We start from the raw sequence: 16,972 nt of genomic DNA, 5'->3' as shown, positions 1-16,972 counted from the left end.
TCCAAAGAAGATGCCCTGGGAAGTTCTAGGATATGATTCTAAGTGGCCTTTCTTCAACAAAAGCCATGGTCCAGGCACAGAGTGAGGGAACAAGATGCAGGTGCCATCAGATAGGATGGACTTCTACATCAGTTTTTTTTGGGGGGGCAGGAATAGCTGCTCCATTTGGACCCTTTACAGTAAACAAGAAATGTTCACAAGGAGCCCTGCATCTGTGGGGCATGTTATTTCTATAGGACTAAGTTTGCAGGTAAAAACTTGCTTTTAAACGGTACTACAAAAAACAAACAAACAAACAAAAACAAAACAAAACAAAACAAAAAAGATACTACGGGCTTAGAAATATAGCTTTAGAGGCAGAGGGCCCGTTAAATCGCCTGCAGGGCTCTGGGTTCAAACCCACACACTGCAAACAAAAAGTTTGCTTGCTTCATTTGTTTTAAAATGCAAAGTGGCTTTTGCATGAATATCAAGAGATATTGTCTGTTTGCTGACTTATAGCTTCCAGAGTCTTGTAATGTTCTTCATCTCATTTAACTTTCAAGAATCATAGGAGGGATTTTTTTAAAAACACATACAGAAAATCTGTGATTAGGGTTAAGAAAGTCAAGTATGCCCCCACAGTGACATAGAGGGCACAACTCACACCCCAGCTGTGTTTAAAATATATAATTTATCATATATACATGATACATTACATAGCCAAACAATGTTTATAGAGTACAGTAAATGGCCACCAGAGTACACACATACATCAGAAAGCATCCTTAACAGCACTGCAGACACCAAGGTGACTCTCACAGAATGGAGCTACTTCCATGAAGCCCGACATTTTTGTACATTGTTTAGGTCCACAGAGCAACTTCCCCACGGACCGATGTTCCACAGTCCTCTGACATCCACCCATGACCATCACAGTTTGTACCAAAGGCTGAGACGGATGAAGCCATTGCCAGAAGTTGAGTTCTCCTGGAGGCTTTCTGGGCATGACTTGTACTCCCACCTCCATGCTGAGGGAATAGTGAAAGGCTCCGCTCTCCCTCGAGAGGGAGTTGACCGAGTTTGGCACACTTTGCCCACTTACATGATGTACCCGCTCGTACCACACTCCAGTCTTTGGAAAAGAGAGAATAATGTTTTCCTATCACTCTAGGCCCATTCTGCCAAAGGGGCAAGCACTTTACCATGGTGTCCTTGTGGGCCTACAGCCCTGGGGAAGCATGGGTCTAAAGAGAAGTACTAGAATTTTCTGAGACAGACCTCAGCCTTTCAGCCATCAGCACCTCTGTTGTTACATGGTCAGCTTCAGAGCATCTATTAAAAACAATGGGTGCCATCATAAGTGGCCATCACCCATCAGAGGCTGGCTGTGCTCTGGGTGCCCCAGCAATACCATCTGAACCTCAGAGAACCAGTGAGTCCACATATCCCACTGCTCTCTGTGACCTCCACAGGCATTCCCTGTGGCTATATAAACTATGTGTTTGGCTTCTCAGTGAGGATGGCAGATCAAAATTAAGATTTAATAAGTTTCCCCTATAAATTAAGACCCAAGAAGAGAAGAAGAAGGTGATAAGAGTTGGCTCAGCAGATGCTCTCTGTAGCAGAATCCTTGCACCTCAGGATCAGGTCAGGGACCTCTTGTCTTAGGAGACATGGCCAAGGGCTGTATCCTTTCTTTCCTGGGGAGTGCATACCTCTTAGAAGACATCAGAATGCTATCGAAGGGGCTCCTCAGCACATGGAAGGCACAAGAGAAAATACAAAAATAGGGCAGTTGTTTCTGAGTATCATAAATAACTCGGAGCACAGGTGACAGCCAGAAGGGAGGTGTGTCACTACAGCTGGTTCTCCTCAAAGAGGATCTGCGCGTACACGGTGCTGGTGGGGACGCCTTTGGCAGCCTGGTGTGGTTTGATCAGCTCCAGCTCGGCATAGGTCAAGTTTTCCTCAGTGATCTTTGGCTATATAGAAAGACAAAAACAAAAGCAGAGCACAATTCAAGCTGACCACAGAAAGTTATCTGCCATATACACACTTACCAAGTACATGTTTTCACAGTATTTATGGGGTAATAAGGAGACGTGCAGGCAAAAATGAATAGCAGCATATGTACAACTGAGTAACATGAGATGTAGCTCGCTGCCCCATGTAGAACACCATGCTCTGCCAAGAGACACTGGAGTGAAGGTTTACATTGGTACTAAGTACTCACAAAGCCACTGGACTCTAGCTCACAGAGAACAACTAATTCTGAAAAACAAAACAGACAAATAACACTGGTGAAAAGGAAATGTACAGGGCACAGAAACAAGCCTACTGGCAACTAATAACAAACTTAGAAAATTTGTGACTGATGTAATTATATAGCGAAGAATTCAGAAAATAATAGTGAAGATATTTCTTTCTACATGCTAAAGACTATAGAGAGAAGAGTGGTCATGAAACATTCTGGCTTAAGTGCTTTAGCATTAGTAACACAAAAGGGTCAAGCACTGCCTTAGTTTGAGTTCCTATTGCTTTGAAGAGACACCATGACCATGACAACTCTTATAAAGGAAAACATTTAACTGGGGCTGGCTTATGGCTCAGAGGTTTAGTCCATCATCATCATCATGGCGGGAAGCATGGCAGCGTGCAGGCAGACATGGTGCTGGAGACGGAGCTGCGAGTCCTACATCTGGATCCACAGGCAGCAGAAGGAGACTGTGAGCTATGCTGGGCATAGCTTGAGCATATATGATGCCAAAGCCTGCCCACTCAGTGACACACTTCCTCCAACAAGGCCACACCTGCTCCAACCAGGTCACACTTCCTAATAATACCACGTCCTGTGGGCCAAGCATTCAAACACATGAGCCTATGGGGGCCATTCCTATTCAAACCAACACAAGCATCAAATTTAAGAAGTTAGGAAATGAACAAAATAAGCAAAAAACAAACAACAAAAAACCAAAAAAACCCCACAAAATAATAAGAATGAAAGCAGCAAAAAACAAAAAACAAAGGAAAATATCTAAAATCAGGTGCTTAAAGGTACCCACAGTGTGTACACACTGAAAATTTTATCACTGAAAAGAGGAAAAATGTAAGAAAGCAAGAACTAAAAAAAAAAAAAAAAAAAAAAACAGGAAAAAATAAAGGTAACAGAATATAGATGAAGGAAATTGTACACACTGTTAGAAGACTGCTTGGCTCAACATACTAAAGAGAAAAATTGAAAGACAGGGTAAAATGATAACATCCCAGAAAAAAATAAGTGACAAAAGCTAAGTGTAGGAAATCTGAATTTGCAAAATAGCCTCAGAGGGGTAGCAAGGAAGGGCTGCCTCTCCGCAGCACCAGGAGAGCTGTTGGCAAGGCACTTCTGGAGGAAGCTCAAAGGAACAGCTCACATAATTAAGCTGATCAGAGAACAAGAAGGAAGAAAACCTTGATGGGTTTGAAACAAACCTCATGTTCATACACTGTTAATTCAGACTTATTCAGGAGGATGAAGAGGCATGTAAGGGATAGGGAATCATATTCAAGTGGATTTTATTCTGGACACAAACATTTTAAAATGGCTTAGAATAGTAAAAGATCAAAACAGAGAAACCTCCTGATTATCTCTCTATACGCTGGAAAGTCATTTAATGACATTGAAAAACCACTCTGGACAAAACCAGTCTTTGAATGACATAGCCACAGTTGTACATCTTCTTAATGTGATTAAGAGGTGTTAAGATAATGAATAATTAGCAAATCTAGTGATATTAAAATTATACAACTGACCTAATTTAAGTATGGTAATGCTGGCAGATGAATAGACATACCTATCAGTGGCACTGGCTAGTGACTCCATACATTAACTAAGGTATCATCTTTCAGTAAATGTTACTGGAATATTTGGGCAAAAAATAAAATCTCACTCTATATCATCCTAACTAAGTGTAGGTTATGTAAACTCCTAAAACTATTGAAAGAACACATGGAGAGGTTTTAGGAAAAATTATCTTAACCATCTTACTCTTAAGATGGTTTTTACAAATGGCACATTATCCTGTCCTAGATGGCAAAATATTCTCTGAGTCAAAGAACCATCCAAAAGAACAAGAGAGATGTCTGCATCTCTCATCTCAGACCTAAGGGGCTTACAGTTCAGCAAAGATATAGATCAACAACCCACTAGGAAACAAAGCCAAGGATGGTAGAGACCGCCTGCGGTCAAACCACAAAAGCTCTTGTACAGATGGAGTGAGATGACCTCGCTCATGCCGAAAGACCCATAGTTGTGTTTGCTCTTAGTTCTTTGGGAACTCTGTACAACATATTTTTTAAAATCACGTTCACCCCTCCTCAACTCCTCCCAGATGCTTTCTTCACTATCCACCCAACTTTGTGTGTTTTTCTTTCTTTCCATCCATCAGTTCTGAAGTGTGCTGACCATACAGTCTTGAATGTTGGCCTTTCACTAAAGCATGTTCAAACTATAAGGGACAACACTCTTAAAGAAACTCACTGTCCCCCTCCTGGCCACTGCCAGTTGCGAATAGCTTCTTGCCTAGGGGTGGACTTCATGTTCGCCCCCTCCCTCATGCTTAGATTTGATCTGGCTTGTGCATGCTGACACAGCCATGATTACTGAATGTCACAATTTTAAGTCACACTTGTGTGTGATCTTTTGTCTTTAAGTTTCCAAACATTTTTGAAGTTGCCCAACCCATCATATCCTCTCACTGTTCCTGGTGAGCATTTATAGAATGGAACACAGGGTGGTGTAATCCTAGACAGCCAGGTAGCTGGGGCCAGGGGTGTAGCTCAGACATACACTGCTTGCCAAGTATGTGCAAGGCCTGGGTTTGACCCTCGGTATCGAAAATGACTCAAAGCCAGTGGAGATGTACATGGTCTGAATGAAGTGTCATGTGAAACTATGTGTGCTTGCATACATGTGAGCATATACTATCCTTGGAAATCAGGAACTGGAGACCTCAATAGCTATGGCTTCAAGGAGTGTAAAATGGGTTGCTGGGGTGACTCATCCTTTCTTTCATATAGTCTTTGCTGAGTACCTTTTAGATGTCACAGTAGATAAACCTATTTGCCCGATGCACTGATAAGCTTAAATTTGTAATGAGATAAGCAAAAGTGGTAACTAATTTAGAGTCATATCAATATTTTGATTTCAACAACTCTGCGTTTCTAACCTAGATATTAGATTTGAAGTTTAGGTTTTCAGCTTTTGGTGTTGTTGGTGTTATTTTGTAGCACACTCTTTAAAAACAAAAACGAAACTTACATGCCAAAACAAAAAACAAAAAAAACCAAACTGTTGACAAGGAGTGGAAGTTTCTCAAGTGCAATGTCAGAGCGGAGCCCCTGTTCTTTTGAGGCAGGGCACCAAGAGGACTGAAGCTGGCGGCAAAGGGAAAGATGAAGAACTTAGGCCTGGCATATCCGGCCCAGGTGACTTCCAAGCTATCTGCACAGTGTCTAGGCATTTCTCGAGTTCAAGGTTAAGAACATTTGTAGGGATGGAGTCTCTGTTTGCCTTTTGACCCCAAAAGTCTTTACGTTGCTTTTTAGTCGTCCACATCTTACCAGCCAGCAAAGCCCGGTGTATGCTCTCTCCTTTTGGCTTAATTACATTTCACACTGTAACGATTCCATTTAGAAACACCACGTGTCTTCCAATAAGTACTCAAAACCCAACTCATGTAAATTTTAGAACCCAGGTTTATGAAATCATATTGTCCAGTTGTTTTATTGCATTACTTTGAAACCGTATTGTTTTTTAGCGCAGATTATCTGTTTATTCTTAAGTTATTTCATTATGTTTGGATATGAAAAATAACACTGGTTTTCTCAATACAGGTCACCAGACTGGCTTGGCTCATGTGTTGTTTTCATACATTTTTATGATGTTCCTATAGTAAACATAATTTAATAAAGCCAAAGCACACTAAATAAATAATTGCATCTAGAAAAGCAATAAAAACAAATAAAATTAGTACTTTCATAAGTGGAAAAGGTACTTCAATTACTGCTACAAGCAACAACCCACCATAAAATGTGTACAATCATTTCCCTTATGCATATTTCTGGAGTGTAATAATTTGATTGAAAATATGAGGCAGCACACAAGAGGCTCAGGAGTGTGAAGTGTATATAGTTTACAACAGAAGATGCAGAATGCCAGTGCTGGCACCTTTAAAGAACCTATTGTTTTTCTGGCAGGCACAGTTGGCTGGCACCATCAAACATGTGCCTAACTATACTCCCCAGCTTGATGACCTGGAAATAAAGTCCTAACAGCCAAGGACAGTGGGCATATGCATCCTTCTTACTAGTTTTCATCAACCTGCCTTTATTCACACTGATGCCTCTGTAAAGCTTAGGTCCACCTAAGAAGTAGTGTAGAGATGCTTTCTGGCCTCTCAGGGAGACTTGGTAAGACCAGGGCACAGACAGTGAAGCCGGGAGCCAGAAGCAGAGTGTGACGCAACCATCACAGGTAGCAAGGGCTTGTCATGGGGCAGAACCAGGTAAGGGACCTGTCGAGAGGCCTCAGGTGCTGGGGGCCAGGCACTCTCACTGCAACCTTGGCTAGGCAGACTCCACCTTAGCTCAGCTAAGATACCATTCCCAGGGTCTATGGCAATTCCAGTCTAGGGCAGAAGTGCTGGGTCTCTGAGGAGGATGGACCGAGAAGCACTCTGTTAGTTCTCTGCAGGCCATCAGCTCTCAAGCAGCACTCTTCAGGCCTGTGTGGGACTCTTTGGATGCTGGATGGATAGAATTACAGGGAGTCCTCTGTGTCTGCTAGTTCTGCCACCAACTGTGGGCTAAAAATGTGTGGGGAAAAGTTGCTTCTGAACTAGACATGTGGACTTTCCCCTGTCATCCCCTAAACAACACAACACACCAACTATTTATACAGATTTGCATTATATTCAGGATGGTAAGTCATTCAGGGATGACCTCAGGTATACAGAAGGGTATACAAGGGTCACATTGTCATGCATTTATGCAGCATTTTATACAAAGGATCTGGCTTTTGGTTTACATGGGGAGTCCCAGAAGCATTTAGTCAAGGAGTCAGAGGGTTGGGTATACACAGGTATTGGGCTTAGAGCACAAGCTGCAGTCAGTCTAACCCACTGTTTCCAAGCCCTCCTACAGCCTTAGGCAGCATGAAAGCCTAATAGGAACCTCCAACTTGGGGCTCACTGGCCTCTGACTAAGCCGTTCATTATACACAGACACTGCTGCACTTACCGGAAGCAGGCAGTGGGACTTTCTAAACAGGCCAGAAGTGCCTTTCCAAGGCAGTCTGACCTCTCTCTCTCTCAGTCTCAGTCTCAGTCTCTGTCTCTGTCTCTCTCTTTTCCTCTTTCTCTTCCTCCTCCTCTCCCTTTCTCCTCCTCCTCTCCCCTTCTCCCCCCCCCCTTCTCCTCTTGTTTGTTTGCTTGTTTGTTTGTTTTTCAAAACAGGATTTCTTTATGTAGCCTTGGATTCCCTGGAACATACCCTATAGACTGGGCTGGCCTTGAACTCACAGAGACCTGCTTGCCCCTGCCTCCTGAATGCTGGAATTAAAGGTGTATATCACCACCAGCCAGTGTGGTTTTAACTTCTTATGTTTTTTAACCCAGGACACAGAAGCAGGTCAGGTTCTCCTGACCTTTAAAGGTATTGTGAGTTTATGCTTTGAAATCCATAAGGTTTTCACAGGTACCAAGGTTCTCAGATGTCCAAGGCCCTTGTATGTATACATGTTTGTATACACATGCTCTTGTACACCTTAAATGGTCCCAGATGAATTATAACATAAGAAAGTCTGCCCAAGTTCAGTACAGATGCAATTTCTCCAAAATGTCTTTAGCCCATAGCTGGTTAAGCCTACAAGATGCAGCATCTGCCATCTCTGTGAAACTGCCTGGACTTTAAACATCCCCAACGCTTTGCCTTCTGTCACCTCTCATCTCCTTTTCATACATTTTTTTTTACTAGTAAGGAAGGGTCCTTCCTACAGTTGGCAGGAGGTTCTCTAAGCAGTGGGGGACAGAGGAGAAGATGCAGTGAGGCACCAGTCTATCCAAGGCAGCAGAGCCTTCTTCCTGGTATCACAGTGGCCCTGTTCATGGGGATTCACGGAGCGCTCTGATATGGCCCTCACCTGCCTGCAGCACTGAGGGGCAGGAGAAATTTGGACCTGGTTCAAATGCCTGCTACTTGACTTGGGGCAGTTCTACCATCGGAGTGCAGGAACAATCGTAACTAGCTAATTAGACAGTTATGAGTGGGTAAACTAGAGATGCACATAAGTGTTTTGACACAGCCCCTGCCCCATAGAAGGTCCAAGTACATGCGTACTGAATAAGTCAACATTCTGGCACCATCACTTTCCATCTGGTCAGCTAAATGTCATCCACCGATGTACATTTCGAATCCTTCACCCATCAACAGGAACGGTGTGGACCATATAGATAAGCCAGGATTTTATTTTAAATTTTATTTTTTTATTTTTAATTTTTTTTTGATAGGAAGAGATTCTGGGAAATTAGCGATGGGTTGACTCATGCTTTGCTGCCAAACTCCCATGTTGTTTCTCCCACAGCATCTCAGAATGTGACTTGGTTTGAGAGAGGAGGCCACTAATCCTAGACTTTAACTCAAGGTGTCACTCACTGAATGCTATGGAGCCAGGTTACAGTTCTCTCACACAGCTTAACTTTCTGGTCTCATAGGCTACGGCTTGGATGCAGTAGGAAGTCTCTGTGTTCTAGGAGTAAGAGTGAGTGAAACAGTCGGAGTCTCCCATGGCCTGCCCAGCCTCCTCCTTCTGCTCCACCAGGGATGAGGCACTGAGACCACAGATACCAGCTTAGGCTGCCTCTCTAGGCTCTGATTCAAGCACTTCTCTGCCCCAGTTTAGGGTGATGGTTATGGAAAGTACACCCGTGGTGAATGGACGGCTTGACTCTGCTGACACCAGAAAAACCCGACCTCAAGAAATCTGGGAGTTACGTATCTCTATACAACACAGACTTCAAGCCCCTAATGGGCACATTCTGAGGGTGTCATCTTGTGCGTGGCTTTCCATGGAATCAACTGGAAGTTGCCCCTTCCTGGCTGAGCAGGGATTTAATTATCTCTTATGCAGACTCCTGCAAAACAATACTTTATCATAGAGACTGCAGCTGGATGTGCTTGTTAAATTAAGTTTGCAGGAATAAGAGAGAAACGCAATTGCAGCGGCTGCCCGATGCCAATGTGAAGAGTTCGGTCGGGTAATACCATTACCACAGCAACAGATCAATACCCAGGACATGAGAGCTTTGCGCTCACATCACCTTAGAGCTCCAGGCCGGGCTTGCAGTTCTACAGAGTTGCAGTATCAGGAATCTGTTTCCCCAAGAGACCCTGAGAATTGTCAGGGGCAGACTTCCTCTACTGCCTTCAAGGTAAGTGCTCATTTTTTATTCAACAGAGAAGGAACTGGTAAAGCAAAGTCTCCCCAAAGCCCCTGCACACACAATCATGGCCGGTGAGAATGCTGCATGCTAAGTGTTTAGCATGTTCTGCTTTCTCCCACCCAGAGCCTCGGAAGTCTCATCACATCTATACTCAGGAGGAGAAAGTGTGCCTTAGGCCCGTTGACAATGCTGCAAGCGGCATGCCTTGGACATGAACTTGGCTTTGTTGAATTGCATGAGTTGCTTCCAGGCATAAATATTGACACTTATGAAAGGAGGATCTAGAGTTTCCCGGTGTGATGTTCAATATGAAACAAAGGAGGAAAACCAACAAAAGAAATACTCTTCCAAGACAGAAGTGTTAAATGACTCAGAGTGGCCTTGGGAAGTAGCTCAGTGACTTGGTCCTTTTGTGGTCAGAACTCAGCACACTGACAAGTCATCTTCACCATCCCATCCAGTCTTCACCTCTGCCCTGTGAGGTGGGGCCAATGATCACACTGATGCCACAAGTTAGTAGACAGCTTTTAAAAGGCAGGACACTGTCAGGATTGGCAAAGGGCCTGTAATCCCAGCACTTGGGAGGTAGATACAGGAGGGTGATGAATTTAAAGGCAATATGGCCTATATATAGAAAAAAAATCAAACCAAAAAAAAAAAAAGGCAGAAAACTGTCTTACAGTACCAGGGACATATGCGTTTAGAAGTGCACGGGATTTGGTCCCTTGGAGAAGCACATGGGCAGTACAGCATTTCAAGTCAAGATAAATCTAAAGTGGATGGTTAGGAGTACATGCTTTGTATCTAGGTGAATCAGACAGGTAGGCAGTAGTCCCTGTTCCTAGATGCAGGCATCAGACACCAATGGGGAAAGGAGTGATGGACCATTAGGTCAAGCTGCACAAGGCTTGGATACAGACATACACCACTCAGCGGACAGTGTGAATCCAACGGAAGGACTTGAGGATAAAGGCCTGTCTCATCCTCATCAGATGGCAGGCTTGGCATGAAGAGATGAAAGATCAAAGGCCATACAACACAAGGCTTTGCAAAGACAGCCACAAAGAACTGATATCAATGAGAGAAGGTGATAAAAGGACAGAGAAGAATCCTGCTAGAAAACCTCCAAGATCTTACCCCCATTTTCACTCAAGACATGAGACTTCCAGAATAGGAGCAGGTGCATCTTTGACCAGTATGGGGATGGAGATGACAAGCTGCTTTGGCAAGCTTATGTGGGAAATACAGCTTCATAGTGGCAAGATGAAGCTGAGAGTTGCATGAGAAGAACTGGAGGCGTTCAAGTGACTATAAGTCAATTACCAGGTCAAGTCATCAACTCTTTAGAGTAGAGGTCATTATGAAGATCTCTGTTTCAGGGAAAGAGTATGCTAGAAGCCTCTGCGATGATTATGGTGCTGGAGACAGAGGTCCAGGTGGACCAGTAGCCTCAAGGTCTTGAACTATTTATATTCACAAAGCTGGCATGCTGCTCTGACTGCTCACCAAAGAGTATCTTGACTCTCTGAGTCAGATCCAGAGACACAAGAGACCTAAAAGTCTTTATGGCACACAATACACACTTGCTCTGTTGCCTCAGCCTGGGAGTCAGATCTGTGGGTCTCACCTCAATTTCCAGCCTCTGTGTACGTAAATAGGTTCTGATGCCCAATAATCCAATGTCCAATGTGCTCTAGGACAATGGGTGACAGAAATGTCCGAACTCAGAAAAGAAGTGGTGACAAAGATTTCATCTATTGAAGTTTGTTGATATCTTGGACTGGATGGACTTGCCAGCAAATTCACACAATACTTTTGAGTCCAAAGAGTTCAAAGGACAATTATTAAAGAATACCCTCACATCCTCAGTGTATGTTCAATATGATGGAAGACCACATACCCAGGCTAACAGCTCTTGGGACAGTTGCAAGTCACCATCTATGTAAGTAATATGTTGAAGCCATCATAGAAAGACCAAGGATAAGCCTTACAGGTTCAAGATTTTCCAGGTCAACAGATGGATGCTTCTAGAGTTTACAAGCCTTAGTTTGAAAACAGAAATGTGATTATAGATAATGGTCTCGATGAAGCTCTCATACTTGAAGCTTCTCCTGAATGCACAGCAATGGCTCCATAAGCTGATGCAATCACTCACCCTCTTTCTACATGAACCAGGAGCACGTGTATCCCCAGCTGCCTTCCCAAAGTGCTTTTACAGGCAGCCACTCCATATGATGCTTTTACGAAAACAAAAACAAAAACAAAAACAAAAACAAAAAAACCAGAGTGGTTGCTTATCTGCTTCAACCAAGAGCATAACCTGAGAATGTACAATTTTTAACCCTATCCTTACATGGCCTATTGCACTGGATCACACAGGGGTCTCTATGGTGGTGCTCAAGAGCCTTGCTCTCATAAACAAGAAGGCTATCATTCATAAGCTGTATAGCCTTGGGCAATACATCCAGCCTCTCTGCCTGTGTTTCCTCATCTACAGTATAGTGCTTGTACAATGCCTCTCTTATGGGAAAGCATTCAAGGGTTGAACATATTGATGCATGTGATGCCAGCAAAGGAATTCCTGTTAGGACTGCAGGAAATGCTATGTGTGTGGCCTACTGCTACTATAGGGGTCAACACTTTTAAAACAGATTGTAAAAAACTGTTGTCTTCACAATGGGCTCCTTGGATAAACTCAGAAGCAGAGAGAAAAATGCATTCAGAGACACTGGAAACACTGGGTGTTAGGAGCAATGGATTTCTAAGGCCTTGGTCAGTGCCAAATAAACCAAAAGCTGTTATCCTGGGCATGTGGCCCTCCATAATATTGAACATACACTGTGGATGTTTTATTTTGGTGTGTGTGTGTGTGTGTGTGTGTGTGTGTGTGTGTGTGTGTGTGTATGTTGTATATCTATCCACATCTTTATGCAGGTACACGTGAAAGCCTGAGATTGACAGCAAGAGCCTTCACTATTGCTCTATCCATGACCCTTTTGAGACAATTCTCTTGTTGAACCCAGAGCTCACCAACTGATCAAATTGGCTGGCCAGTACTGCAGCAGGGGGAGGGCGAGGGCTCTGCCAATCTCTATCCTGCCTGGTCCCCAGGGCTTGGGTTACAGGTGTGTGCAAACATGTTTGGCTTCTATGTAAGTTTCTGGGATTTAAACTCAAGTCTTCAAGGCTTTCAAGGTGAGTGATTTACTGACAGATTCATCTCTCCAGTCCAGAATATGCATTTATGCATTTAACTATGTGAACTGAATAAGATAATAAAAGAAAACTAGTCTATCTTCATTAAAAATACTTCTAGAAATGTCTCCCACCTTAGGAAGAGGGCCCAGAAGTGTCCCCCATGAACTCCTTTCTCTCATTAAACACTTTCTGGGACTCTACCACAGCACACAGCTGAGTCCTAAGCTTTGAGTAAAACATAGGCGCATGGTTTTCAGGCTTAAAATACAATCAAGATAGGATAGATAGATAGATAGATAGATAGATAGATAGATAGATAGATAGATAGATAGACAGACAGATAACATTGAGGAGAATGTGAGGAAACAATCACTCATGCTCTTTGTTAGCTGCAGAACAAAATGGTGAAGGTTTTTGGAAGGTGACTGAATAGACTGTATAAAAGCAAGAGATACACATTACACAATAACTGCAAATTTAAAAATTTCCCCTACAGAAATGCACTAAATAAAGGGACATGTGCAGGGACAGTTTTCACCAGAACAGCCTTCCTAACAAATGGGAAATGAGTACTATATATGGCCAAGAGTTGGGAGACTGAATGACCCCGGGCAGTCGTCAAAGAACAGGGTGGGTCTCCATCAACGATGGGAGAGATGTGATGGTTTACTATCCATGGAGAACATTTCAGCTAAGGGACATTGTGCATGAAACACTCAATCTGCAGGAAACAACACTCAGCGGAGTCATCCTATCCCACAGCTATGACCCACAACAATGGTTAGGTGGTCATAATGTACGTTAGGAATATAAGCAAAGATATGGGTAGGCTTTGGTATGTACATGGACAATACTTAGATGTATATAACAGAGACGATGACAGAGTAATAAGAGCCTAGGAAATGAACTGCATTTTGTTCTTAACAATGTGAACATTCTAAATTACCAGAATAGTCCTAACCTGTCCATTGAGGTCTGGACAGAAAATGATGCTTGCCCTAGAAACCAACAGCCTTAACTGAGTGTTTTTGAAAAGAGGAATAGACTCATAACGGGGGAAACAGGGGCTTGTCACCAAGTACCCAGTTGGATCAGGTCTGACATACGCCAGCAAGGGAACATGCCACTAACTTATCCCATCTGTGCAATGGATTCTCCCAGAGTTAAAAGTGTATTCTTATTGATACATATCAGAACAGGGTCTAAACGTGGAAAAGGCCACTGAAATATCATCACTCTCATCACCATGACCACCACTACCAGCATTATCACCAGGACCACCACCACTGTCCTCACCATTACCACCAGCATCATCCCCTCCACCACCACCTTATCACCACCACCACCATTACCATTACCACTGTCACCATTACAATCACCATCATGGTAGTATTGCCATGCTATCCAGGGCACAAACTAAAGTATTACAGTCAAATCTAAGATGACAATGGTGACACCTGATCATTTGTAAACTTTACATTAAAATGTGTAATGTGGGCAACGAGTGCACACAGACTATGCTAGTAATTTGCACTCCTCGTCTTTACACACACTTGAAGCATCAAGTCCTAAGACTATATTTAACTAGGTTTGGGTCATCAAATGTGTTTGTTGATGATTTATCAATTTAGAGGTTAAAAATTTAATCCATCGGTAGGGCCTAAGCTTACCGTATAAACACAAGGCGCTGGGTTCAATCCTCAGCCCTGGGGGAGGGGGGTGGGGGAGACAAAATAAATTTATCTCTAGACATATATGTTAATAAACTATAATTTAATCTAGTCAGAGGAAGAGCAGCCTCAGGTGGTCCATCGTTTGGGTGCGCGCTCAGCTCACAGAGTCTCTCCCTGGTTCTATGGATGGCTGTCTTCGATGTGTCGATGGTTTGTATTCTCTCTTTCCAAAAATGGCATTTCATTTCGAGTATCCTCCATTCGAGATTGAAGAAATCTTTTAATAACAACTTTAAAGCACTCTGTGTTCAAAACTGAGCTTTTAAATGAAGTAGGCTTAAAAACATCAAATGTGAGCAGAAATGATATTGTTTCATGAGATTACAAAACCAAAATAGAGCAAAAAAAAAAAAAAGTTTCTTAAAAAAATTTCCCAGCAGTGCAATGATCTTAGAAATGAAGTGCCCAATAAAGGCAGCAAATCAGCTAAGCTGAGATGGGAAGCACGCCGTGGCTCTTCAGGGAGGGACAATCCCTGCAGACACAGGGGGACAGGCTGCCCAGAATGAAGCCCTACTTGACTCCTGGGCACAGGGTGGGCTAGACACCAGGAAAAGCCATCTATGGGCAACCAGGAGATGTCACATAACCTGCTGGGCATCCAGGCCTGCCTCCCACCTGGGCTGGTCTGCAGTCTAGCTCATCGCCTTTGCCCTGTGGCTCACGGTTTTAGGCTTTGCTCCCACCCAGCACCTTGCACACTGCCTGTCAGCTTTCAGTGAATGCTGGGAGAATGAGGGAGGTAGATGGGGGCAGAAAGGGTGATCTGAGTGAACCAGCAGCTCGCAAAGAAGCTCACCTTCCTTCAGAGCCTAGAGCTTGGTCTGCCTTCACAACGGGAGCCTCCATCTGTGGCTACTATGGGACTCTCAGTCTCCCCCAAGTGAGGTTCCCAATGAGTGCATAGTACACTCCCTTGTCTTAAAAGCTGCTCTTAGTTCCCTTGCCCTCCCCTGCATCTCTCATGTATGCACGTGCGCGTGCACACACACGTGCACACACACACACACACTCACATACCAAGTCATGAGAGCCTCAACTTACTATTACCAGCTTCTCAAACAGCAGAAAAGCCCCTGACCTGGCTGGTGTCTATGGATACTGCTGTGTGACTGAATGTTCTAGTGTGGAAATGACAGACAGCCCCTTGTCCCCGTGAACAGACTCCCTAAGCACAGGATGCTCTCATTTCCACTTGGTCTTGATCACTTCCGGTTTCTGGAAGCCCCAGCGCCCGCTTTCTCTGGAGGAGAGGCCCATGAAACCAAATGACTTCTGTTTTCCCCGCTCTCATCCTTTTCAAAGCTTCAGCATCGATTCTCCCTCCAGTCAGCATACATAACTCCCCGTGACAATTATGGGATGTGCATGTGCACCAAGGGGGGCATAGAATTTTTATCTCTGTAAAAATGGTACTAGCATGGTACAAGCAAAGTTTTTGTTTTTTTCCCAAGGCTTTTACTTGGGGCAATATATTGTACATGTGGTTGTGGGTTTTTTCCTTCTTTTTAATTTTAAATTGAGATTATGAACATATTTTATGCAGGTTAATATATCCTTTTCATGTAAAATTTAGCTGAAACCAGTTCTAGCACATTAACGACAACAAGAGAAATTCTCCGGCTTATTATAAACATCCTTCAAGAAACCTGAAAAGCGTGTCCTTTGGAAATAATTTTGTTGGAATCTGGAATATTATTAAAATCCTCTCAGAATTCTATCACTGGTGCCCAATGGGCCTCAGAGCCCTTTTCTACTACTGATCAGAGGAAACATCTTTTTTGGCCTTGGCAATATGCTCTGGATGAACAGGGCTGGAGGAACGGGCTAGGTAAGCACGGACCAGCCACATGGGCCTGGTCCCTGGCTGGTCACTCCGTGGCTTTTAACTAGGCAGAGAGAAGAGGACTTCTTTTAGAATGAATGACTTCTTTTCTCACTGCTGAACATTCTGATCTTTGGGTTTCCATAAAAGGAGGAAGTTTACCAAAGACTTTGGAATGGGTAAAACTAACTGCCAAATTACCTATATATGTATTTAGTGTCCAGAACATATACAGTATCCCCTCAGCTCACATGTGTGCACGCGCACAAACAAGACAAACATATTCAACAAGATTAAAACCGTGGGTGGACCCCAGATTTGTGGAAGAGTGGGAGTTAGGACCAGGGGTAGCCTCAAGGACAAGCCTTGTGGGGAGCAAACCGTCGCTCTGTGGGAGGACGAGGAGAGCCCGCAGATGCCGCTGGGCAGAGGGCCCTGGTGAGAGAGCCAGGACCACGTGGGGTCCTAGGGGTGTTCCTAGGGGTGGGGGTGGGGTGGGGCCTAGGAAGCAGTGACAGATGATGATGGTCTTGAGCCCTCTCACTCACAGGAAGTCATGTTTCATGCCAGAGGCAAGGGGGAGCCATTGGAATATTCTAGTCAGGGAAATGACAGGGTTGGAGCAGTTTTGGGAAAGCCCCCAGGCAACAATGCTGTGGATGCATCTGAGGGATTAAGACAGGCTCCACGAGACCCACCGGGAAATTCGTGGTAATTAAGCCCACAGCATGCCTGAATTTTCTGTCTTGAGCCTC

General features: G+C 43.8%; 1 protein-coding gene across 1 annotated transcript in view; it reads right to left on the bottom strand.

Moving 5' to 3' along the window:
- Window positions 1–1,351: 1,351 nt before the first annotated feature.
- Vstm4 (V-set and transmembrane domain containing 4) overlaps window positions 1,352–16,972 on the bottom strand; it is a 78,847-nt gene continuing 63,226 nt past the window's right edge. The window contains exon 8 of the mRNA XM_051141807.1: window positions 1,352–1,964. Within this exon, the coding sequence (XP_050997764.1) occupies window positions 1,839–1,964 (126 nt within the window). The 3' untranslated portion in view covers window positions 1,352–1,838. The remainder of the gene's footprint in view (window positions 1,965–16,972) is intronic.

This window comes from Acomys russatus, chromosome 3, assembly GCF_903995435.1.
Source record: "Acomys russatus chromosome 3, mAcoRus1.1, whole genome shotgun sequence".
Lineage (NCBI taxonomy): Eukaryota > Metazoa > Chordata > Mammalia > Rodentia > Muridae > Acomys > Acomys russatus.
The sequence above is the reverse complement of the archived record's forward strand: the minus strand, read 5'-3'. Positions and strand labels throughout refer to the sequence as shown.